The sequence below is a fragment of the Ixodes scapularis genome, unplaced genomic scaffold, assembly GCF_016920785.2.
Source record: "Ixodes scapularis isolate PalLabHiFi unplaced genomic scaffold, ASM1692078v2 PGA_scaffold1__304_contigs__length_218370807, whole genome shotgun sequence".
NCBI lineage: Eukaryota > Metazoa > Arthropoda > Arachnida > Ixodida > Ixodidae > Ixodes > Ixodes scapularis.
Window position 1 is genome coordinate 131,373,437 of NW_024609846.1, and position 26,075 is coordinate 131,399,511.

The window sequence follows — 26,075 nt, forward strand, 5'->3', positions numbered from 1 at the left end:
ACGTAAAAACACTGAAGCTCGTAAAAAATGTTGAAAGAAAAAACGAGGCCTGTTTGCGGTGCACACAGTCTTTCTACCGTTGGAAATGGCATAAAATCGGTTTTTAAGCTAATCGGCATCTGGTCTTAGCCGCAAGCAATAAACTTTGAAGGAGACTGAGCATTCGGCTACGCGTAGTTTACTTTTACGGTGATAAAACACGGTTGTTTTTTCCTCCAAACACCGGGTATTCAACGTACTATACTTACCAGACCCCATACGATTTTTAGACTTTAGCATATTTAGCTTTTTGATATTAAATAACACTATAATTCTGCATATGTTATGTCTGTACTGAAATATTACATGCACATAAACCAATATGTGACCAAAGAACATTAGATTTGGAAGCCGCTCCTTTATGCAAAGGGCTGGAACTTGCCCCAGTTATCTGTCTGCTGGCATCGATAAAACGAAAATTGAATGTCGCGTGTGAGGCCCAGTCGGCTGCAGCCGACAGATTTCGTCTCGTACTACCGCCTCCAAGGCCTTGCATTTGGCGGCTGCTCGATAGGAGCTATATAATGCATTAAGTTGCACATTTGATATCATCTATGGTTTACGTTGTGTAATAAGGCTAAACTTTGTGTAAGTTTTATTTATATGTTACCAATTCTCGTGTTTTTTTTTTTTTTTTTTTTTGCATTGCAACGTAGCTTTTTTTAGGTTTACTCGCGGGCAGCGTGCTCGCGGTAGTGCGAGTGTTACTGGTTTTCGTGTTTCTTGTTATTTATTTTTATTTGACATTGTTTACAGCCCCCTTATTATCTAATGTCCTTTTTAAACGGCCCTTAAGAATAAATGACGATGAAACTAGTGCGACTAAACAGTTTTTTTTTTGCGTATAAGTCGCAGTAGCCAGTAAAACACCGGATCACTTTTGCTTTTGAATAATTGAGGGTAATGAACATGCTTAATTTCAAGTGAAAAAGTGAAAGCCGTTTACAGCTTCCTGTAACGCCGAATTGGAGCGCAGCTCTTGAGGAGGAGGAGTGGAGGGTGTATTCCTCCTCCACCCTCGTGATCATGCCTGCTAGTCCTCCTCCCCTCCTGCTCCCCCTCCCTCTCCTTTACCACCTTTACCGGGCGGGGGAGGAGGGGGAGGAGGAGGAGTGGAAGGGGAGGAGGAGGAGGGGGAGGGGCGGCGCCGACGCCGACGCCGACGCCGCACAGGCTGGAAGCGGGTCATGTGACCCCCTCCCCCCGAGGTCACGTGACTCGCCCGGACCATACTACACAATGAGGGGAGGAGGAGGATAAGGAGGGGGAGGAGGAGGAGAGGGAGGGGCGCGGTTACGCCGACGGCGACGGTTACGCCGACGGCGACGGCGACGCCGACGGCGACGCCAACGGCGACGCCAACGGCGACGCCAACGGCGACGCCGACGCCGCTCAGGCTGGAAACGGGCCCCTAAGAGCTGCGCTCTAATATTAGGGTTGTAATTTTACAATAAAAGGCTGCAAGCTGTATTTTTGTTTAAAAATGACCAATATAAAGAAAAAAATCAGTGTTTACGCCCTTTTCCGCAACCCATCATTGGATCGAAGTTTTGTTTTGCCTACGCCTATTTTTCTCCACATTTTTTCTGCCAGTAACTTTCGGTTCCATAAACGGGCATCGGAACTTGCAAATACCCGAATAGGCCGCGCGCGAAGTCCTGCGCGCTCTTGCTTATTCCATGTGACACGGATGAGAGCGAGAGGATAGCGGAGTTGCTCACCTTCGAGAGCAACTGTGCTAGGCATCGTCTTTGTCATCTCTTATAAAAGTGTGTACCTTCAGTTTCTGGCATTCCTTTCGGAACAGCAAAAAAAAAAAAAAAAAAGTTTGTCGACGAAACGTTTTACGGTGGTGCTGTCGACGAAACGATTGTCGACGAAATTTCACAGTGTCGACGAAACGTGTGTCCATGAAACGTGTGTCCACGAAAAGTTGTCCACGAAACGTAATTCCACGAAACGAGTTTCGACGAAATGATAGGGACCCCAGTCACTACAGTAGCGAAACCACGCGGAACTGTGTCGACGTTTTCGACGTTATGGAAACCGCAGGAACTGCGTCCAAGACAGGCAGGTTTTGCTGCCGGCTGCCTGGGTGCCTTCCGTGCTGAGTTCGGTTCTGTTTTCCGATGCCGAGTGCAACCGGCGTTCAACGTGGTTCTGTGTTTGTGCGTGTCAGCAACATAGCTGCAACATCGTGACGGCAGTGTTGTGGGTTGTAAACAGATGACTGGAATTATCGCCGATAGGACCGTGTGTTCGCGTAATAGTGGTGTAACAAGAAGATGAGATCGTAAACTGTCGGGCATTGATGCCGTTGGTCGGGCCGTGATCGGAGGGGGCGGGGTGTCGCAGGTTGACATTCCGCTTTACATTAAAAAGTTTAATACCACTTGAGGGATTACGTGCAATCGATCAACGTGCGGATAGTCATGTTGGAACGCTAGTCTGAACAGTAGAAGCTTCTATCGTACAGTGGCGAATGTGACTGTCGGAATTGTCTAGTCCCCGAGAGCGATTGCGCTCTGGGGCAAGGACTGAACAGTACGAAATCGTGACGGAAAGTACGCATATTTACAGTATGGAATTTTGGCATTAAAAAACAATAGTACGTAAAATCGAGAAAAAAAAAAAAAGCTACTCTTTATTTTGCTTTTTAAATATACTACGGTTCCTGGAGAAACTGCCCTCCAAGTGGCGCGCTGGGATGAGCGCTAGAAGTTTTCGGGCTGGCCACGGCGTAGCTCCATACACTTAACACCTGCCGCAAGTCGCGGCTTTGACTGCATTCAAGTTGATCGAAAAGCAATTTCTCAGCCCGTGAAGCATCACTTCCAGCTGAGTGAATATCCGCTCTACAGAAATTAATTCAAGACGGCAATTGCAGCTTTGCGCGAACAGCACGAAGAGAAAAACCAATAGAAATACGGGCTACGACGTGCCGTGTGGGGAAACAAACTCATGGCTTCGAACCGCATTGGAGCGGCTTGATATATTGGCTTTCAAATAATTACGGCATAATCGAGCATTCACTTTTTAATTAGAGATTCATCCCCTCAGCCATTCAAATATTCTCAGAGGTACGGCATTGCTGGGAAAAAATCAACATGCTGGGAATATTTTTTATTGCTTAGGGAGTCACCGAAAAGTTCCGTACGTTCAAAACGACCACTATAAAAGACAGAAACGCAGAGCACGGGTGTAGTGTTCGGGTTAGTGTGGTGTTCCGTTGTGTTGATGTTTGTGTGTGCCGTGTATGTGCTCAATGTATGTTCACTTGATGCTTGTAATGAGCGTAATGTGTATAGCAGAGGATCACCAAGCGCAGCAGTGGCCTGAGAAAAGCAAATTATTTTTTGCAAAACATGAATTGGGCGGTACTTAGCGCCACTTAGCCTTGCTACTCGCAATTACTCTGTTGACCCCGCCATCTGGTGGCTGGCGATTTAACCTTCTTTCACGCTACGCGATAAACAGCGGCTTCGAGTTTGTTCTTTCGAGAGCGGCTTTTGGTTTCGCGGATTGAGTTTGCCCTTGTCTGTGATGTGCGGTTGACGAAGGAATTGTGACTCGAGGAACACCAAAGGTAAGACGCAAAGTGCGCGAAGTAACTGGGTATCGGTTGTCTCCGTTTAACATCGCAGTGCTGTCGACGAGAAGACTGAGTAACTGCTTTCGAAACGCAAGTTTCTATGCTTGTGGGGGAAATCTGGCTTCGGAAATAAACACAGTTTGCAGAAAGCTAGTGTTACGCTTTTATTTGCTGCTGCTCTCGTCCCGTACAAGAGACGTAGCGTCCTCGTCAAGCCTTATTGGGCTCGATTTGCTCGATTCGGGGCCGCCATATTGAGATGCAAGCGACGGAGGAACTTTGCTCCCCTGCTTCAGGGCCGAAAGTTTCTCCCTTTCTAAAGGAACATAGGTTACAAGACCGTTCCTCCCCTAAGGGAGGACTATCCATACCGTTTTTTCTAAGAGTGTACTGACGAGAAAACCCACAACCCAGCGCAGTCGGGCAACACTGACGTACACTCTCAAAACCAGGGACGCGCGCTGGAAATCGCTTCGTTCGAGACTGCCGCTGGAAAGGTCTATACTTCCTATAGGCAGCCGGCAATGGCCAGGCGGCGCCACGAGAGTACTGTATTCAGCGCCACAAGCGGAGGCGTTTCTGTTACCGGGGCGTCCAGTTTGACGGCCATCGAGCGATCAGGCCGTAGCGAGCGACGGCGACGCTGATTTCGGAAGTCCCGTGTGCACCTGCGCACCATGTCTCTGGTTCTTTTATGCGGATTTAAGCCCACCGGGAGCATTTATAGGTATTTTAGACCCCCAACACTCGTCAAAGGAAAGCGTCTTTACGAGAACAGCCACGTCTATCAGGTTCGTGAATTCGACGGCAAAGACATTACAGCTAAGTGTTTCTCGCAGCAAAGCAAGCACGTCTACGATGTGGAACTCCACGTAAGTTAACAATTCAGTGTATCTATGTGTGTTTACTTGCGTGTTTGAAGTCAGTGGCTCTTTTCAATCGACATTCTACGATGGACTAAAGGCCGGAGCCACGGGCCGCGCGGCCGCGCCCGTGGCTTTGACCTTCAGTCAATCGTAGGGTTTAAAGTGCCCTCGCGATTCCACGCCTGGTTCCATCATGCATGCCTAAAATTTTCGTTGCATCCCCTATTTTCATTTTCAGCTAACGGCTGAGCCCCGCGAAATAGCGAGCGGCAAGTGCAGTTGTCGTTATGGGTATCTCGGCAACTACAAGCGCTGCGCGGCTGTGGCTATCTTCGTGAATGAGCATGAGCACCCGTCGTGTACCAGTGTTGCGCAAGCATGGGGAAAGCCAGCGGGTAAACCGGCGCTTAATGATAAAACCTCATTCGAAGAGCTTTTTGGAGGTACTATGCTTTTGCTTTTCGACTAGCGATTTCGCATTTGCGAGACACTGCACGAACAAGCGATCGCCGGATTTTCACATTGCGCTTTGACTGCCCGAATCTCTCGTCAGGACTACTGGTGGAGAGAGAGAATTGTGCAAGGAAAGGTTTCGAAATGTGTTTGTACTAATCTGCACGGGTATACGAAAAAAAAGTGATTGTCATGTTTATGCTCAATGTGTGGCACATATTCAGGATGCCCTTTTAGCTGCTATGCACCCTCTGCATACAATGTGTCACACACTGATGTTAAGCTCTCACATCTATGTTTTATTGTAATCATAATGCTCTCTTGTGGTTTGTTCATTCACTCGGTTTCTAATTTTCAGTATTTAAACCATATATATGTATATCTCAGGGGCACTTTCATCATCGTACGTGGTCCCCAAAAAGGAAATGTTCAAAAATATGCAGATGAATGAACCATACTTCATCAAATAAATTAAAGTTTACGGAGCCGCCTTTTGGCGGCTCTTCGTAAACTGTGGCGGAGCCGGGATTTTAACTCCAGGCCTCCCAATATCGTCTCATTGATATGCCACTGTCAGGCCCCATATTCTAGCTAGACCCAAATTCACAACATGCATTTGCCGCACTCAGTGATACACTGCAAGCAACTGTGTAAGTGCTAAAAGTTTTCAACTAAAATTACTCTATTAACGGTATATTTTTTGAAGTTATGCACCAATAAACAAATATATGTAAATTGTTTTTTCTTTCTTTTATTTATAATTCTCTAATATTGTATTGCCCTCATCACCCCTCTGCTCCCAGGCAACAACAAACCGCATGTAGCCAACAAGAAGCCAGTAGAATTGTCGCCAGTTTATACGTAACACCCCACAAATAGATGTGAATTGAATATTTTCTTCTATTATTTATAGTTGTTGTTTTTATTTTTCTTTATTTGTTTTGCGGAGTTGTTTCCGCAGTGGGGGCAAAGATAAAGGCACAATGCCTGACATAGCCTCTGCCCCCCCCCCCCCCCCCCCAATTGTATTGTCATCATCCTCCTCTTGCCTCCAGGTAACAACAGTGAATTTGTAGGCAACAAAAAGCCAGAGGAGTTGTCACCATTTTATGTGCTCGATCATTTCACGGGCATTCTGTCGCCTTTCACCGAAGTACTACAAGAAATTGCGAAAAGTGAGGCTGAGATATGCTCCGAAAGTTCCAGCCAAGCACAAGAAGAGGTCATCAGAGCATCTCAGCTGCTCAAACTCGGCGAGCTCCTTCCGCCACCAGCGAAGCCGCTACATGCACTGGAAATTTCTGGGGACTTCCCCATGCTGTTTGTAACACCAAAAAAACATCAGCTGACAGCAGAGCAAAGTGCATTTTATGCCAATCGTGTCGTCTGCGAGTCCTTGCTCGAGCTCTGCGTGGAGATGATTGAGAAGTCGAGATGCTTAAGGTATGGCAATTACTTGGGCAGAATTGCATAGCAGTGAAACGGGTATTCTACTGCAGGGATGGATTCTCATACGTTTTGATCTCGGGGCACGCACATCTCGCTTGATTGTCGAAGAACCCCTCCCAGTCTAGTGATCGATGCAGTGCACAAGGCCGCAGGGCTTGCAAATAATAATGCACACACTAGGGAGTGCTTGGCTCAGGGTTCTGCATCAATGGGTAGCTCAGATCTGCTAAAATAGTGCTGAAACTGGAAAAACGCTTCACTTGGAGGTAGGTGTGGTTGAGTAAATTGATGAGCTCAAAGAAACTCCTAGGAACTCATCTTGAAAACCTATGTTCTACTGTGTACCTTTGTTTATATAAGTTTATGTTCTTTCATCTAGATGGCACAACGAGAGCAAGACACGCATCAGCAGCGCGACTTCCCACACAGTCCTACGTACCCGAAGAGGCCCAAGGGAGGTTGCTGAAGCACTCCTGAGACAGAGGAAATTTTCCTCAAAGGCTACATCCTATGGTATGTGGAGGGTTCCATGTTTTCGGGTAGAGCGGTAAAAGACTTGTCAACAAACCTTTCCTCATCTTCAATTTATCTGTGAAACTCCAGTTCCCAAAACTGTAGTGACAAAAAGAAAAAAAGAGGATATTTTGAGATATTTTACGGATGTCGTGCACAAGGTTAATGATTGACCTGAGGAGAGGCCACTATAGTCTTTCTTTAAACCTTGCACAATTAACAAAAAGGGCATATGCTCTGGGTCCATTTATGACAACTGATACTCTGGGTCCCGACAAAAGCCAGTTTATGCATGTGATTGTGCCTGCCGCTGTTTCATTTTCAGTTTAGTCTATACCATATGGGCTTCTTGCAGGAAGGAGGGGGGCAATGCTTTTTGGTCCTGTGAATTTCAAGTAAATCTTGCTCAGATAAAATGGCTGTCCGTTTCCTCCCACATGGTTTTCTGTGGGTGATGTCTACGGTAGCTTTATACGACCAACCAACCTCAGAAGTCACATAAGCACGAAATGTGTAGGTCAGTCCGTAACCGCTGAAGGATTTTGAAAAGAGTCATTTTTCCAATGACCGAGGGTTGATCCTCGGTCATTAGCATGGAAGGCGAGTACGCTACTGACTGAGGTTTAGACCCAGCACGCAGCAACGGGACAAGCAGAAGCATGCGTTGTGAGAACGGGCGTGGAGCGAAGAGGGGTGGAAAGGGCAAGAAAGAAAGGAGCAAAACGATGGTGCACAGAAGCAGCCCGTGAATGGCAAGATGGTATATGGGCTCAGCAAGTTGTGTCGCTGCAGTGGCTGCGAAACAGCAGCGTGCCCAGCTGCCATCAGCAGGCCATCAAGCCCAGGATGGGGCAACTTACGGTCGCGAGCAGGCCCGGCAATCAGAACTGCGTCGAGGTCAAGGGGCGGAGGCTGCTTGAGCTTGACGCTTTACGATTGAATCATTTTTCGCGTTGATCGTTAAGCATCAACGTAATGTATTTCGCGTCGAAGTGCATCGACGTGAATGAACGTTGAGCATTGACACTCAACGCCTTTCGCCCTTTAAACCTAATGTTGAAATACTTCTAAAACATTCAAAGTATTTTCATAAAATTTTATTTTGTTTAAAAACCCTTTTGGCCAGCCATGGCCCATATAAAGCTACCGCATTTAAACGCATTTAAACGCATTTGGTAGAATGACTAAACACGCAGTAAAGCTTTTTATTCGTAATTGTGAATAAGAAATATCAAAGCATTAAGCCTCAATGAATGCCGCATGTCAAAAGGTTTGAAGCTTACAAGTAAAACCCAGGAAACACGGATTTTCCAATATAAAATAATGTGGAAATATGGGGTCCAGTATTTGTAATATTCAGAGTATTCTTCGTTCCAACATTCATAACTCTTAGGACTGCGGACATAACCTCTGGCCAGGAGGGACTTCGAGCAGCAATTTTGTGTTGCAGTCGTAGAGGTAAGGACACTCTTAATTCTAATCCTTGTGTGACTAAGGCCAGCAAAAAAAAGTTTGTTGCCTAAAATAAAAAAGCACAAAAAAAATTTTAATGAATGTTTTATTCACAAACTTTTAGTAGTTACACGGGGGCTTTAATTAAAAATAAATAAGTGGCATAGTCTTTTTTGTAAACTACTTCGGTATCTTTGAGGCAGGGCATCGGAGTGGGGATGCCCTGTTGACAGGTTCAAATCCCAGCCGAAAGTGCCCACAATATGACGGAGACTTGTTGCGGGAAAGGTGCCGTGTGACCAAGATTTTGACTGCTCATCAAAATATCCCTAGGGGAACAGAATGAATCTTCAATTGTTCACTGGGGTGTGCTGGATGGCCCTAGTTAGTTTGCCACGTGAACCCTCACATTTAAATTTTCAGTCTCTCTTAAAGACACGTGCCTTGAACTATGGCAGTGCAGTAGGAAGGAATAACAGTGAATGTTTCAACTGCTACAGTTCCTTACTCGAGTTCTAATAATGCATTGTGTACCTCATCTTCGCTCTTTGGTCATGATGCAACACTGTGGTCCACTGCATCTCTTTTGTAGATGTCCTGCGATTCACACGGTGTTGAAGCCTTTTGCTGCGGGAGGCATAAATGAAGTGGTTTGCTTCTAACTAATTATTCAGTGAGCTTTTCAGGTCGGCCTGCTCCTGCTCCCGACGGCATTTTTAAGTTCACCGATGAAACATGCTTGCTCGAGGTGAAACGCCCGTATAAATGCAAGGACAAAAAAATACCTGATGCCTCAGGGCAAAGCATTGTACGCTATCTGCAGTGTGCTGATAACAAGATAATGCTAAAAGAGTCCCACAGATACTACACACAGGTTCAGCTCCTGCTGTACTTGCTAATTGCGAGAGAGTGTTTTTTTTTTTGTTCACTCTAGCAAGTAGAACATCACAGTTCCTATGGCCAAAGATGATGCCTTTCTTCAGCAAGCAGTTCCTGCTATGAAAGATTTCTACTTTAAGTGGTTTCTACCTGCCCTTGGTAAGCAGTGAGTTTGGAAACGGGTGAATAGTTTTTTTGTACGTGAAATGTGTATTCTCTAACAGTGGCAGTGACTATATTTTTAGTCTTTAATCCTTTTTAAAAACATGTATATTTGCTGAAAAACTGTTAAATCTTATAGTGCAATAAAAAGAAAAAACTTGAGAAACGTGTTTATGTATTACTGGCTCTCCATTCTCAAGCAAATGCACACATTTTTAGTCTTGTACCATAAAATACAAAGCAGGACATGATCTACAGTCACGAGAAATGAAAATAACACCCAGTTTTTTGGCCTGAATAAATAAGCTATGCATAGCAAAAAAAATTCAAAAGGACACGACGCTAGCAGTGGGGACACGATGCTAAATGGACCTTTTGGCGAATATGTGCTGCCACCTAGACACGCGACTGGGTTCGAGACTAAGTGACTAGAAAACAATGCGTGCGCACGCCCTCTCCCACCCGTTCGACACCCAAAGTGTCGGCCACATCTTGTTCACCCATTGAGGCGCTGTGACCTAGATACGGCTCCCCCAAACTCGCCTTTGTTCCCGTCATACGTTATCTTCTGCCCCGTAGTCAACAGAAAGAAACCATCTTCGCTCTCTGCTCAGCGAGAATTAAGAGACGGAGGTTATTAGGTCCATTTACTCTCAAACCGATGTTTCTACAAAAGGTCCATTGTTGAGAACGTGACGTTACCTGAATCAAGATTAAAAAAAAAAAAAAAATCCCTACGAGCCGACGTTTATGGCATTGTGGACACCTCTGGGTTTTATTGCAATTAATAAAGTTCAACAGGAAGAAAGACACAACTGTTTGCCTTACAAGCTTTTACGCCATAATAAATCTCTACATGTCAGTTTTCATTGCAAAAACATTGTGCTCAAGTGGCTCAAAGAATTGTTTTTCTTTTACCTTTTCATCCCGATTCACGCCATGTTCTCAAGCTGACATTCTATCCTCACTGCCAGATTCATATTTGGTGAACTGTTTGACACATGAATGCAGAAGTTATTAATGCGTAATAATTGGTGGCTGAAGATTTGCAAGAATACAGCAACATGTGGAAGACATTTGTCATGCATGGAATGAGCTCAATCGGAATACGGTTGTTTAAGATATTATACACTTTGATTCTCTGAATCATTCTTTCCACGTGTATTCGCACTTGGGCAACGTTGTACGTGTCTCTAACCTCTTCTCCGTTAAATTGGGGTCCATAAAGGAATGGTGTCATAACAAGCACAGGGTTTCTAGCTCCTAAAACTGTACGGATTCCAGGGAATCCTTTATCTGCAAGAATCACATCTCCAGGCTGAACCAGATTTTAAAAACCAGGATTGACAGTGACGTGCGCATCAGATAGCCTACCTCCAAAAGCCTCGGAGTTGAAACAAATCATTCCGCCTGGTGTTATAGCAACTAAAAATTTCAATGTATATCCCCCTTTGTAGTTGGAATAAAGCGTTCGTTGTTGCTGCACAGTTGGTGGCTGCTCAGTGCGAATCTCTGTGCAGTCAATAATCATGGTGCAGCCTGGATACTGCAGCTTAAAGCTGTCTGGCATCCTAGCCCGAATAACTCTAGCCGGGGGACGAAAAATCAATTTTTTCGTTGCCACGGCAAGGGTCTTCAGCACACTCTTGAAGTGCCGCGATGCGGACGTTTCATTTATAGAAAAAAAATGGGGAAGGATGAATAGCTAATTTCAAGTTTCAGTTTCATCAGTAAGCGAAATAGACTGTTCTGCATTGAAACATCACACTTGCGTTGGACAGAAATGGGAAGTAGGCTTCAAAGCAAAGCAAACACCACTTGGCTCACACTGCATAAATCTTCAAGAGCAGTGGCAGACTTTGCAATGGTGTCATAGCCTGCAAAGAAGCCTGTCCTATGGTCAGGACCACTATGCTTGCTCGCAATGACTGGCTTGTGCTGCACGCCACAGTCGCTTGTCTCGCAGTGCATCACTTGAGTCGATGCTTCTGGTCCCCGAATGAAACATGTAAACACAGAAAAGCTCTCGGTATAAGTGCCTGTGCCTTCAGATTGTGTTTCCTGAAAAAGTTTTAAAAATGTTGATACTTAATTAACATGTCCACTGCATAGGTCTCCCAGTTGATCATACTAAATTAAGTATATGATTGTTATAGCCCAATACAAGCAAAGAATGCACCAATGCTTCGCCTCCATTGTGCGCTCGGCGAGTTTAGTCAAGTTTTGGTTCGCAAGACGTCAAAGTGCTATTGAAGGTAGAAATCTCGTACTGGAGGCGTAGCCTCTGGCTCAGTCTTACTTGCATCAGACTATAGTAAACAAAATTCACCGGATACTATTGGGTTTTTCCTGCTTCTGCTAGCCTTGAAGAATGACACAATGCACTAATTCAACAGCAGGAATTTATTCACTTACCGACGCAAGTTGCAACGCCCTCCCCCAACCCCGTGCATACATTGTGACAGCTTCCGTTCTTGTGTGCGACAGAGCACCACTGGTGTAGACGACTGCACCTGGCCACCTTACCCATTAAGAATGATTAACATATCATATCATTATCATGGGGTATATCATTAAGGATGATTAACATACAGGCAACCTGGGCTACAGTTCTGTGCTTCCACGGTGCCCCCATTTCTTCCCTCTTCAAGCAAAATGAATAGGGGACAGCTCAAGATGTCATGGGGTTATTCTTTCCTCGGTGTCTTCAACGGCCAGGTTTTTGCACATGTTGATGCCGAGGGGGGAATGGATCGTCATGTCCACTCTTTGGACCAATGACTGCATTCCTGACCAGGATGGATGCGGCTGTGGTGGGTCTAGAACGAGACTGTTGCTGCCCTTCTGGTGAATTTGTGGCTGTGCTTCAAAATGGTGCTCATGCAACTGCAGTGGCAGCGAGTCGCCCACAAAGACAAATGAATGGAAGCACAATTCCTCCCTCCTTCCTGCCCAAAGAACAAAAGAAGTCATGAATGCTGCTCGATAAGAGCTTGTACACCCTCTTGAGTTGTCTTCTTTGCCATAGCAGGCAAGGAAGACACCATGGTGGACATGGTTTGGAAATCCCCAAGAGGTGGTCGGGGTCGTCTTCATCTGGAATCTGTGGTGCATCTACTCCTTCAGGTTCATAAAAGAGCTTTATGTCAGTCACATGAAAAGACCTACACACCTCACCAGATCTGCAAAGCTTGTATGTGAAAGAGGTTGGAAAACCCTTCTCACGAACTTCCCACCATTTAACATTGAAAGGATGCGAAGCCCCTAGCCATGTCACCCAGCAGACATGTTTACCATGGCACCTGATCTCCTACCTTGAACTGCATATTCAGTCGCCCTTCATTGTGTTGCTCGGCCTTCTGCAGTCTTAAGAAGTCGAGGCTCTCCCGAACTATTTGCAATTTTTCTGGGACATACTTCCAGAGATCTGCCAACGACATAGGGGTGAGCTGCATGCATGCTGGTTCTGTGATAAGAAAACGGTTCCTATGGGAAAAAGAATTCTTTCCCAGACTTTAGTTCGGCTGGAATAAAAAACGATAGACTGGTTAATTCTTAAGCTAGTAGCGAATGCCTTTTCTTGCAAGTTTTACACCACAATCCTTTACCACTTCGTGTGCACATTATTTTAAGCTTTTGCTCAACTCTGATATTTGCCTGTAAGTGTTACAGCATCCTTTTCATGCCATATTCATAGTGGAATACAAGCAGCCATAAACAGCTTATTAATGATACTTTTAAATGTAAGTCACCCCAATGCTTGGCCTTCTTGCATACTATGCAGCTACAAGCGTACTTCATTAAATCACAATTCATTGCCAGTCTAATTGCAACTCGGGACAACTTTACAAGTCTTGCTCCTCTGCGTCCAGCCAGAGTCAAACCTTGCATATATATCACGAGGGACTTGCGGCAGTGTACGAGGTACCAGGGTTCGAGATGGGAAGCCGAAGACTTTACCGTCCCCCCCCCGGTGGGTAGGTTGTGCTCTGAACCTTGCGTTATATCAACAAAAATCGCTGGCCCGGATAGGGCCAGGTTGGTAGGTACTGTCTCTTCTTCAGGGGCATTGCAGAAAAGAAACGCAACGACACAAAAGCCAAGCCGAAGTGCAAGACGTGGAACACAAGGACCAAAAGTTTTGCGAAGCAATGGATCGTCCCATAAATGAAAGCAAAGCGAAACGAGTTTGCGCAACTAGCAACACTCATTTTGTCGAGCAATCAGTTAACACAAGTATAGACTGACTGCCACATGAATATATACAGATCAACAATGCCACGGGCACCATACTCCCAGGGATGCCTCCTTTCGACCGATTGCATCACACTTAGTGTTTATCCACCTTGTATTTTGCCCTTCCATTGTACTGTACCACTGCATATATACCTCATTATATCTTGTATTATGCCAGGCTATGTTGGAACTCGGGATAACCTTTCACGAGTCTTGTTCCTACAGCTGCATCCTGCCGGAGTGGAACCTCGCATAAATATCACGAAGGACTTGCACAGTATACAAGGCATCCCGGTCCGGGTTGGGGAACCGAAGACTTTATCACCCCTCTGATCAGTGTACCACAACAGTTAAGATACCAGTTGTCGCTCTGAACTTCCTGTTCCGTCTATCAGAACCACTCACCCTGGCAGACCTGAGCTGGTAAGCACTGTCTCTTCTTCATGGGAATAACAGTAAAGAAACGCCACAACACAGAAGCCATCCCAAAGCGCAAGCCGTGGAACACAACCAAAAGTTTTGCAAAGAAAGGCGATGGAAGTCAAGCAAAGCGAAGCGCCAACTTTTCAACCAGCAAAATGACTCTGTAAAAACAAACCCAGTTTGCAGCTGTATGTTTTGGTAAGAGCAGCCTAACGCATACAGGCGCCAGTGTTGGGTTTCCCTTGCTGCCGTCCACCTTGAAGGATGACACAACATACTCATTCAATAAGACGTAATGACGTGTTGACTACCAGTGTCACAGGCCTGCAGTGACCTAACGCTCCTCTGCGCACACTTCGCACTTTTTCTTCTATTGTCGATAGACTCCCTGGCATGTATCATTGCATGTAGCCACCGTGCAGGGGGGAATGCTAAGGATACTCAGCATATGGTTCACTTGGTTGGCATCAGGAGCATAGCTGGGGGGAGGGGGAGGTGGGCTTATGGGGCTTCAGCCCCCCCCCCCCCTCCCCCGAAATCCAGCCGACCCTATAATATACACATGGATTTGGACCCCCCTCCCGCTCTCTGCACCCCAAGTCACGGGCATCCCAGCAACCTCAGCCCACCCCCTCCCCCCAAAAATATTCCAGGCTACGCCACTGGTTGGCATTATGTGCTGTCGGGCTGCTCATGCTACATATGGAGAACATTTACACATAGTTGAATATGAAGAAAGTCTTACTAATCTGAGAAAAGTGATGAATGAAACACTGCAAGAATGAGTGAAACACTGCAGGTTGGAAGCTGCCTCTACCCTTAAATACCAGTGTTTTCTTTACGCAGAGAGCAAATCGTCTGCTTCTTGCGCAAGAGTTGCGGTGACGTCAGAACGATGCCGACCTTTGATTGGCTCGGATTGGAAGTATAGCTGGTAGACGAAGCAAGGTGCCTTGATTTCTACCCCCTATTCTTCAATCAGAGCCAATCAAAGCTCAGCGTTCTGACATCACCACAACCCCTGCAAAAGAAGCAGACGAACTTGCGCTCCGCATAGACTCCAGTCTAACATTTGTGCATGACCTACCGTAAAATACCGGGCAAGTTCCCACTCAAAAGTTAGAGATGATCGCAAAAAAATAGGGGATGGGCGCTAGTCAGGTCATCAATTTTACATATAAATGTACTGCGAGTATTTTTTTCAGATCTTACAAATTGGGCGCTTAATGTGGAATGGGCGGATGCGTGGTATTCTACGGTGATTAGCTGCAACAGGTAGAAGCTTTATGTTTTTGTAAACATAGCTCTGCTAAAAGTTATAAGAAACTCACCACTGATCTAGTTAGTTTGTGGACTTCAGCGACAGCACACAACAAGTCCAAGACTTCGTGCATTGCTGCATCAAAGGTGTCCATCCCTGTTGCTGCTGGCACGGTTCTGGTGTTGGCATCAATAATCCCCAGCATAGCTGGTGCTGTGGAAGACGAAGCTGGTGCTGTTGAAGATCTCTTCCTCCACCGGCACAGTCAAGATTAGTACAATGCCACCGGCTTTCTGATATACAAACAGCTTTCTTGCTTTCAGTAAAAACGTGTGCACATCTTAGTTTTGTTTTTTCGTGGAAATCAATAGATCTTTCTGTGAATTCCCAGAATGCATCGCTCAGAACCCACGTGACCCCGCAAGGTGCAGAAAATTGTGGGGGCATTCTGATGTCCAGCTAGTGCGGCAGCAAGCCTAAATTCATTAGTACTTTCGCATGTCGACGAGACAACGGCGTTTACTCTTAGCCTTTTGACATATGAAGGTAGGTTGGCATTTTTTGTTTATACTTGGAGTGTTGTGACTTGCCAATGCTCGGTTGGTCCATATCATTTCATCGACAACTTGTCATCAACGCAGATTTCATCGACAACTACTACGGCACTCATTCGGGAGTTGGAGCCGTAGTCGTGCTACAACCGAGTTCTGGTCGGTTAGTTGCCCCTGCTTCGAGTGACTTGTAGGAGCAACTCGGCGTGGACAGCACCGAACAAAGCCGCAAGCGTAGTGCGTCCCCCAGTGCAAACATCGGATACCCATAATTCCTGGAGGGGCGCGTTTTTTTTTCTTTTTTTTAATGAAAGGTTCTATAGCTGTGTTTTACAACTGCATGCATGTAGATATAAAGTTGTTGCAGTCTCACCAGGGAGTAATACAGTTACCTGTTAAATCTCGACAGCTGAGCTGCAGGCACAGCTGGCTGCTCCTTGTAGATCGGCGGGAATATGGTCGGTGTGTCGCGATGTTGCTCTTCCCGACATTGACGAAATGTTTGGAGTTTGGACACCAGTCAGAGTTGTCTTCACCACTAGAATAAAATCTGGGTAATTAGAACCAAATTCTGCATGCTAGAGAACAGTAGGCGCATTGCAATGGCTGTATTGTGATATGCATGCTTGGTGTAAAAAGGTGACAGGCAACGAAGTGTGCGTGTGAGAGGGATATTTACGCTTCGCATGAGCTTTTCCTAAAAAAATCTACCTCCTGTTTTCTGCACGCCGACACATTTGTTACCAGACTGAGCATTAAATTTGGTTGCCGAAACAAACAAAACTTCGTGCTATGAAAATCCACTATTTAAACTCGCAGGTTTGGAAGGTCTTGGTAGCGACCGCGTGTGCCGAACGGCTATGCACGCGTACAACTACGACTGCCGGAACGGGCCGACGGGCGTCTCGCTTGAAGGCCTGATTCTCGACGTCACAGCGAAGCAACAACCGGCCCCATTGTTCCTACTGCATTTCCCTATGCGTTCGTCTAAAGGCCCGTTCACACTCTTGCGACCGAGTACGACTGAGAGAGACGAGATCGCTTGAGTTGAAACTGCTTAAATGTTTTTAGAATGAGGGAACACACTGGCATTGTGGCGCCATCTATGCGGTGACCCTGGAACTGCATTTCACGAGAGCGAAGGTTTTGCGGGATTTCCGAGGTCAAATGTTCGTAATACCCATAGAAAGGCTCGTTCATAGCATTGACAAAAGTTTTTCGAGACAAGAAAAAAAGGATAATGCGCGAGAAATAAAAAAAAATATGCCGGACCGCCGAGTTTACACTGCTTCCCAATAGATGGCGCTAGTGTGTTCTCTGGTTTAAGAAGTTTTAAGGAACCCCGGTTTAAGAGGTCGCAAGAGTGTGAACGGGCCTTAAGTGACTCGTAAAACAACTCGTCAACTCGTATAAATGTTGTTTTGCCGAGTAGTCGACAAAACGAGTTCGTCATACCATGCTTTTCAAGCCTTCACATCTATTTTCGCTCACTCACTTGGTGCGTCGCACTGCCGTAACCCACTTCTGTCGGCGTGTCGCTTCCCAAGATCTCGAAGGGAAGCGGTAAAGCTTGACGCTCGAGTCCCCTTCGCGACTGTGAGAGTCCTTCACGCAGCAATAGCGGCGTTTATTTTTGGGGGGTCTAGGAGCAGTCGAGAGGTCACAGGCATCCGGTGAGGCCATAGAGACGTGAGACTGGGCTTACTTTTACAAAAACAACAGTTCCCAAAAAGGCTCAGGCCGATTCGAAATCTCACAATCACACGTGGTTTCTAAATGCGCCCGCCCTGGATAGGCCGTCCTGGCCTACCCAGTTTTTTTTTTATTTTGCAGCCGCTAGATGGCGCAACGTGAAGCGCCAAACTAGACCAGAGTATCGCGTTCCTTTTCCTTTCGCCGCCATCTCCGTATTGGCGGAAGAGTGGTCACGTGCGCAGAACTGGATCCGACGATCGTGCGGGAAAGCGGCCTTCCAGAGCGCCGAGTTTCGGGGGATCATATTTTCCGTCTTGAGTTCGCAAAATATAGATCCTAGACTAACATCGAAGGAACCGAAAGCTTACCAAGTCATTGAACATTATGTGCGTCAACTGGGCACAATACAGTCCTGTTTTCTTTTTTTTTTATAACGCCAGCGATGTTTTAGGACATCTGTTTCCCAGGTATGTGAAGCAGACGACACGGACGATGATCGCGACGCTCGCGTCTGCGGCTCTCGCGGAGTGATACGTGATACGCGACCGGCACATCCGGCCATCTTGGCGAGTCGGCGAGCTCTCGTCCGAAAGCGAGGGAACGGCGTTTTCGTCAGCCGCACTATTTTCCTAACGCAGCGCGCCGCAGCACGCCACAGCACGCCGCCTCGCGCCTGCGCCTTCGTGTCCCCTGCAAAAACCGACCGTGGCTTCCCGCGGTGCTTGGCTCCAGAATGGCACCATTGCGGTACTCTACTCCGCAAGCGGAGCATATACAGTTAATCTACGCCAAACTGCATTGCAGGTTGCCTAAAGGGAGTATTCACTGGCGGCCATAGCTGTGTGCGCGAATGCTGACCGCGTGCTGATGGCAAGCTTCCACAGTTCTTTTGCAACCTGCACTCCGCACCATGAAGATTGCCGGCTGTTACGACGTGGCAGAGCCCGTCGCGAGTAAGACAGGCGTCCGGTGGTGGCTGAACGACTCCGAGGTTTATCGGTGCTCTGAAGACAAAAACGAGGATCGAACGCCACGTGCCAAAGCGAAAAACCACACGATCAAAAGAAAAAGAAAATATACACACGTGCTTTGGCACGTGATGAACATGATTACAAAATACACAAGGAAAACTTTCGTAGAAAACAATAACATGGGGCTGCGTTTTCTACAATTCTCTCTTCTTTAGAAGTGAAACCTGTCGACAGGCTTTCGGGTCCTGCTGGAACGCCGTAACGTTGCTTCTTCCTGAAGTTCCACTGGGATTGCCGTCGGCGCGTCTGGATGGTGGCTTTCATCGTTTGTGATCGCCGAAGATGATGATGTTTTCGGAGGCCGCGTACTGGCCTGCTGGTCTAGCAGGGGATCCTCTTCCGGTATCCTCCTCCGTACTTGGTCAGCGTGGCGATGTACCACCTTTGATGGCGTTGAGACAGTCAGCATTCGCGACCCGGAGGTGGACTTGACTTGACCAGGCGTCCAGTTGTCTCCATCCCCGCAGTTACGAAAATACACAGGATCCCCTGGAGCAAAATTCCATCCAGGGTCATCATTCGTAGCGTCCCGTGCAACCGATGGAAAGCAGGTGTCGATCCTCGATCGAATTTGATAGCCCAGCAGGACTTCCGACGGGGATCTTCCGGAGGCTTGTGGCGTTCTTCTGTAATTGAACAGCATCCGAACAAGGTTAGTTTCCAAGTTCTCGCCTCGCATCTTCTTAATCCCGTCTTTGACGGTGCGCACGGCCCTTTCTGCCAGACCGCTGGATTGCGGGTGGAAGGGAGCGGTTCGAAGATGCGAAATGTTGTTCATCGTGACAAACGTCTTAAACTCCTGACCTGTGAACTGAGTTCCGTTATCTGACACCAACGTGCGCGGAATTCCAAAGCGACTGAACAACATACGTAACGTTGCTATCGTTGATTGAGTGGTCGCGTGGGACAATGGTACGGCGTCGATCCATTTGCTGTGTGAATCGACAACAATTACCGCCGAATTCATAGATCCCACTTCACTCGAACTTAACTTCCAACGCCCTTGAGTGGGTGTCATTACGTTTCATAAATCCCCCTTCACTCGAAACGCCCCCTCGCCTCGCACTTCACTCGGACTTTTCTCGAAAAAATTCAAGTGAGCGGTGGCACCGCCCTTCAACTACACTCGAGCCTCCCTTCATCGCAAAAGATGGCGGGTTACCCGGGTTATCGGAGTGATGCCGCTCGCAGGATCGCGTCTTTTGAGTTCGCTACTCGTGCGTGCGACCTTGTGTTCGGCGTTATGTACCCGCTCGGTCCGTCGGTGCCGCGGCGTAATCTATCGGACCGCCTGAACCCGATGGAGCTGTACAGTGACCGCCAGTTCCTCGCGAGATATCGCTTTACGAAGACGACGGTGAGGGAACTCCTGACGCTGCTGCCTCTCCAGCAAACCGGCGACAACCGAGGACTGCCGCTCACCCCCCTGCTCCAGTTGCTGGTCACCCTTCGCTTTTACGGCGCCGGGACCTTCCAGATGGTAGCGGGAGACCTGGTGCATGTCTCCCAGCCGACTGTCTGCCGCACAGTGAGGACGGTGACGACGCTCATCGCGAGGGTGCTCTTCCGAAGGCTGGTGCACTTCCCGGCTGCGTCGGAGTACCACGGCGTTATGCGCGACTTCTACGCAATGGGGCAGTTTCCTGGCGTCACGGGTTGCATCGACTGCACCCACGTGCGCATCAGAAGCCCCGGCGGAGATGATGCGGAAGTTTATCGCAATAGGAAAGGAGTCTTCTCCCTGAACGTCCAGGTGAGCTCATATTTCTTATACCCCCTTTATTGACGTAGCTTGCCTACTAAACTGCCAGGCTGGGAAGCATGGGTAATGCTCACGCAAAACGATTTCAGCTGTTCAACCCGATCATTGTAAAACATAGGGAAACCCTTTCATCAGCTTTGTTGTTGCTGCTTATTGTACACCTCTGGGCCCGCTCGAAATAGCCATTGCACAGCCTATACCTAGCTTGCATATGCGACGTTATTTACGGGCAACAGGCACGTAGCCAGCCCCGGGGGGGGGGGGGGGGGGGGGGGGGGGGGGGCAGTTGTTTCACTTGTTTTCGAGCATGAGCCAACTGGCCCAAATTGCCGTATTAATGCAATGTTATATACCTGCAGGCCATCACCGGCCCACAGCTACAGTTCTTTGATGTTGTGGCAAGTTGGCCAGGATCTGTGCACGACAGCCGCATCTTTGATGGCAGTCGTGCGCGTGCCCTTTACGAGGAGAGCAGAGTGCCCGGCGTCCTGCTGGGGGATATTGGCTATGCCTGTCTCCCTTTCCTGATGACGCCGCTCGCAAACCCTGGAGCGGCAAATAGTCCCGGAGGGAGGTAAGCCAAATCATCGGCAGAAGTATAAGATTTGTTTTGGTACTGCACTGACAACATCACTAATGTCTGTAATAGCAGGCAGTCATTGCCGGTGACAAACAGTTCTTCAAGCGTTTCATGGACAGATCACTTCGCCGATATCCAATGTTCTTTCCTACCTTGCCGAACCCTTGGCGGTTTCGACAAGGCTTGGTGCAAGCTCGAACTTGAGATTATTTTAGCACCGAGATGTTTCAATGGCGCCCTGTTATGGTTTCCATCCGTGACGTCACGAGTGGGATTTGCCTCGACGTGACGTCACCAGTTGTTATCCTGTCTACTTACCATCAGGTGCGACGACGACTTCGGTGGTGTGTTTAAAAAGCACAGTGGAAGCTAGGAGTCATTGCAATCCGAAAGTAACACCGTCAAAGCTGACAATCTGACAATGCTCATATGCCCACGGTTTGGCCAATCGTCGAAAGCTGACCGCAGCGGCGCTTTTGGTCGCGCACATCGCTAATGAACCATTTCCCCTAGCAGAGCGGAGCAAAGCGAGGTGTGATCGTGTGGTCTGTTTAAGACATAGCTTGCCCCGCCGTCGGTGGTTCATTCACTAAAAAGTAAATTCAGTCTAATTTTTCTTTTTCAGCATTAGGCAAATGAAAAAAAAATCATAAGATTTGACGACCGCGACCACTAAATTCAATCCACCTAGCAGAAGAAAACGTTTGTCGACGAAATGTCGCAAGAACGAAAAAGTTTCCATGAGATGTCAACAGTATCATGAAGCCGTGCGTGCACGAAAAGTTGTCAATAAAACATATCTAACCTCGACAAAAGAATGTCAACCTGTTATTTCCATACTGAAAAAGAAAATACAGTGATTGCAAGTATGTTCCCAGATGCCTAAAAATCGATCACATGACTTATAATTTGATTTAGGTACAACAAGGCCCAGATCCGAACGAGGAACTCCGTCGAGAGGGCCTTTGGGGTCTGGAAGAGACGATTTCCCTGTTTGGATATGCGGCTCCAGCACAAGACTCGCCACTCATGCAGCATCATCACCGCGTGTGCGGCTTTGCATAATCTGGGACGTGCAAGAAATGAGCCCCTACCTCCTCCTCCACCCCCGCCACCAAGTCCCAGGGCACGGAATGCCAGAAGGCGGCGGCAGCCACACCTGCCACCGATCCTCCCGGAGGACTCTCCTTCGGGTCTGCGTATCCGGCAGAACATCATTCTGCTGAGCTTTACGTGAGCTGCACGTAGGCTCAAGAGGCCCATCACACAGGCCATGAAGGTGAGGAGTCGTACTTCCAAGTGTGTGATACTTCAGTTTGACTTTAAAAGTGAACCATCAGTAAAGCAGGCATAGCAGTTGGAACATGATTTATTGTGCAGCCTTCTGGCTCAGCTCCTGCAGCAGTATGTTTTCCTTGATACACAGGAGCTTCATCTCCATTTCGTGAATGGCATTTCTTTTTTTCAGCTCGTCCTCGCGCAATTTAATTTCCATTTCATGCAGCGCAGCTCTCTTGCTGAGTGCGTCGCGGTGGTCCTGTTCAAGGAAGTTGCAGCGCAGGGCATGCTCCTGCTGGACAAAGGCCATCCTCATATCGTTTTCCTCTGCGAGGCTCCTTTCCAGCAGCGCCATACGTCCTCCGACCTGGCGGGCACCACTGCCCACAGCTGCTGCCGCACTACCACTGTTGCACGCTGCAGCAGCCGCAGGTGTAGGAGCTGGTGACCCTGCAGTAGATGTCTGGCTAATCAGGCAAGCTGCTGGGGCTGCTGCAGGTCTATCAGCGATGCAGGCAGCCGCTGGTGACAGTGGTGCACCGACGTCTGAGGCAGGCCCAGCTGGTGAACCGGGCTCCTCTGCAATTGAAAGAACACGTAGAAGTTATGAAGTGAACAATGGGACATACATGAAGAGTAGAAAGGGTTTTTATAAGTTTGAGATTGTATTTTTGTTTTTCATGCAGTTGCAATTTGAAGTATTTGATTTTTTTTTTCTGCTGCTGATCTAATGTGTAACAATGTTTTCATCCATTTTGAACCTGTGCCATAAACTATGCCACTAGATCACTTAACCGTTTCCACCTTTTGGAGTGCTTGGTATAGATATTTCTTGGCAGAAATCATGCTATGATTATTTTAATACCCTGTGCTGTTTGTTTCTTTGTCAGGGGAGTATGGTCATTGTTAGTCTGCAGTAGTTGCCATGTACTGTTTTGAAGCTGTATGGAACCCAGCCCTGCAATGATATATGTTACCTTGTACATAAGTAATGTACATGCTGTTCGCACCATTTGTTCATTTTTACTAAATTATCTTGAAATTGAATGTTGTCATGCACACTTTTTACTTTGTTATTGACGACACAGTCATCTGCAACAAGATTAATATTAGATGAGATGGTTGCTGCAAGGTCATTCATGATTATTAAAAAACGTAGGGGTGCCAGTATGTACTACTGAGGAACACCAGGTGAAACATTTCTGAAGGCAGACTCATTATGATCTATAACCGTATCCATGCATATCCATGAGAAGATCAGTGGGTAAAGACGAAAAGGTACCAGTTTAGAAAGTACAGGTCAAGACATGGAAACGGTTCAAGCATTCTACCCAAGTCGCCATCAAGAGGGTCCTCCTCGCCGTCCAGCATCGGCTGCAGTAGTCGGAGAACTGGGAGGCTGCAGACCGGGGGCAGATAGGGTGCCCCATCGCTGTCCTCCATATTTTCCTGTCTGTTGAACACGTGTGAGGCCACCGCCCCAACCAGCACGGAGGTGGCGCTCATTGGCTTGCCAGGTGGCCCCCCTCCTAAAGGAGCAAACAGTAGTCAATCTAGGCACTCCAAGTTCTAATGTTATCTAAGATCTGTTTTCCTTTTTAAATATACCCCGATTTATAGGCATGCACTTGCTGATAGGGAATGTTCATCCCCTCTGCCCCATGCGTAATGAAATGAAATATTGAGCATCTGGGTGTTGTCAGTTGTGATCTACTGTACATGTCCGCCGCAAAAACTGCAAGTAGAATTACTGATTTAACGGTAGTATTATATCGTGCTGCGGTTCCGTTCATGCTGCTCCATTGTCAGGTTACTACGGTATTCAACTGACAGCATTAGGTTGCATAACCGACTTGTCTGCGCACGTTCACGCTCCATCCCCCATGACAGGTATTCCAGAAACAACAGTTCGAAACAAGGGCGAATTTGTGACCGACAGTTCGGGCTACAAATGTGACCCATCGCTCATTCCGAGGCACTTTCAGCGCGATGAGAAACCTGAACGAGAGACTTGCCTGTTTTGTGGACCTTGTTTTTTTCTTTGGAATGGTCCTTCTTCGCTTTGGCCTTCACATTTTCCCACCATTTTTTTAGCTGTTTCACGTCCCGTCGATATACACCGTGGTTGCAGTTATACTCGTTGCAGAGTCGAATCCAAGTTGCCTTTTTTTTGTTTAACGACGATTCGTCGGTCTTTTTACATTCGATGATTTTTTTGTACGTCATTACAAGTTCCATCAGTATTGCCTTTTCGATCTCTGTGAACCGCGCAGCGGGTGCTTTGGCCTTATCCATTACACGCTACGGAAATGAAAACTTTAAAAGAACAAACCAGCAGGGCAAGTAAACACGAAAAGGCAACGGCGGTGGTGGCGTTGGAACAAGGATATCGGAAGGACTTGGAATGTATTCAGCATGGATATTGATGGCTATATTGCTGGCCAATTTAGTTTGAAAGAAGATGCACGAGCTACATTCGTTTCTGAAATCGCAACATGTTTGTTATGTGCTAATATTTCTTTATAAACACAAATTATGTAAACACACTAAGAATTAACTTACTTTTGTGGTCTTACGCAAAGTATAAATATAAATTTCTTTTCTACTCTCGCTCCCGGACGCATCCCGTAGAAGGGCTCCCTTCACTTGCTCGAGTGAAAGCGAAGTGCCATTTCAGAATGGTAAACCTCACTTCAAGTGGAAGTGCCCCTTCAACCGCCCTTCTGTAAGTGAAGGGTCGCCCTTCACTTGGCATGACTCGGAGTGACATCTATGAATTCGGCGGTTAGTACCATTTTTCCCTTTATTGGCCCAGCATAATCAATGTGTATTCTTGACCAATTTTCCTTGGTCTCGGGCCAATTAACTGGCTCTTTCGCACTTGGCATAGGCATAGCTTGAACACATTCCCTGCAAACTGCCGCCTGGCTTTCAATTGCCCTGTCAAGACCAGGCCACCAGAACTTTGACCGCGCGACCGCTTTCATTGAGGATGCTCCTTGGTGGGTTTCATGAAGCAGACTTAAAGGGACCATGAAATGATTTTAAAATCGAGTTTCATCCACAGCACGTCGTAAAAGGTGTGAAAAGAAACACAAAAAGACAAAAATAGGGAGCCAAAAAAAAATATTTGCTATAGAACTTTTAAAATAAAACTGGACTCTTTTGCGCCTTCCTTCCTTCGCCTGTTCACTACGATGCATCCGCGGAAATGGAGCACGTCAGCCAAATCCAGGTCACCTATTGGGTAAGAGCCTACCTCACCAGCACCGCGATCGTAAACAATAAATAGCCGGCGAATGCTTCCTAAAAGTTTTGTTAAATAATATTCAGATCCACATTTTGTAGCATAATTAGAGATGTGTGGCGAAAATTACCGAATTTGATAATGCTGAGAGCCAAGCGCCATCTATCGTGTGGTAAACGAAGCAACTACTGCGCGTGCGCAGTAGGGCAGGGCCGACAGTTACTTGGGTGGCGGCGACCGTCGAACGTTTATTTCCTTTGTTTTCCTTCCTCTCAAAACTCTGACTGACTGAACGTTTATTTTTCTACGTGTTCTTCCCGCGCGTGCCGACTTCAAGCAGCAAGTAAACAGTACTTAAAACAGACCACGACGAACAAGAACGCTGGATCCACCGACTCCGACGAAGCGAGCTGCTCAGAATATAGGCCTAACAGGCATTCCGACTCGGCGCTGCGTTGCTTCGTCGCAAGACCGTCTGCCTACGACCGGCTGGCGTGCTAAATGGAATATGCCCGCGCGACCCTTGTGGACCCTTCCCGTATTATAGTTTGATCACTGACCTCAATTCTAGATTAAGAGGTGAGGTCAATCTCTTCCCCTTGTTTT

At 47.1% G+C, this 26,075-nt stretch overlaps 1 protein-coding gene and 2 pseudogenes across 1 annotated transcript; 2 read left to right on the forward strand and 1 right to left on the reverse strand.

Annotated features, from left to right (window-relative positions):
- The first annotated feature begins 4,308 nt into the window (after window positions 1-4,308).
- Window positions 4,309-5,109, forward strand: LOC121046436. The gene is made up of 3 exons (XM_040500672.1): window positions 4,309-4,503; window positions 4,736-4,940; window positions 5,051-5,109. The coding sequence occupies exons 1-3, from the start codon at window positions 4,309-4,311 to the stop codon at window positions 5,107-5,109; spliced, it is 459 nt and encodes a 152-aa protein (XP_040356606.1).
- Window positions 5,110-5,560: 451 nt separating this feature from the next.
- Window positions 5,561-9,413, forward strand: LOC121835827 (annotated as a pseudogene).
- Window positions 9,414-10,422: 1,009 nt separating this feature from the next.
- On the reverse strand, window positions 10,423-17,499 carry LOC115322702 (annotated as a pseudogene).
- Window positions 17,500-26,075: the final 8,576 nt, after the last annotated feature.

Coding starts and splice junctions, on each gene's coding strand:
- LOC121046436 (XM_040500672.1), top strand. CDS start 4,309: ATGTCTCTGGTTCTTTTATGCGGATTTAAGCCCACCGGGAGCATTTAT. Junction 4,504..4,735: donor TCTACGATGTGGAACTCCAC/GTAAGTTAACAA, acceptor TTTCATTTTCAG/CTAACGGCTGAGCCCCGCGA. Junction 4,941..5,050: donor ATTCGAAGAGCTTTTTGGAG/GTACTATGCTTT, acceptor ATCTCTCGTCAG/GACTACTGGTGGAGAGAGAG.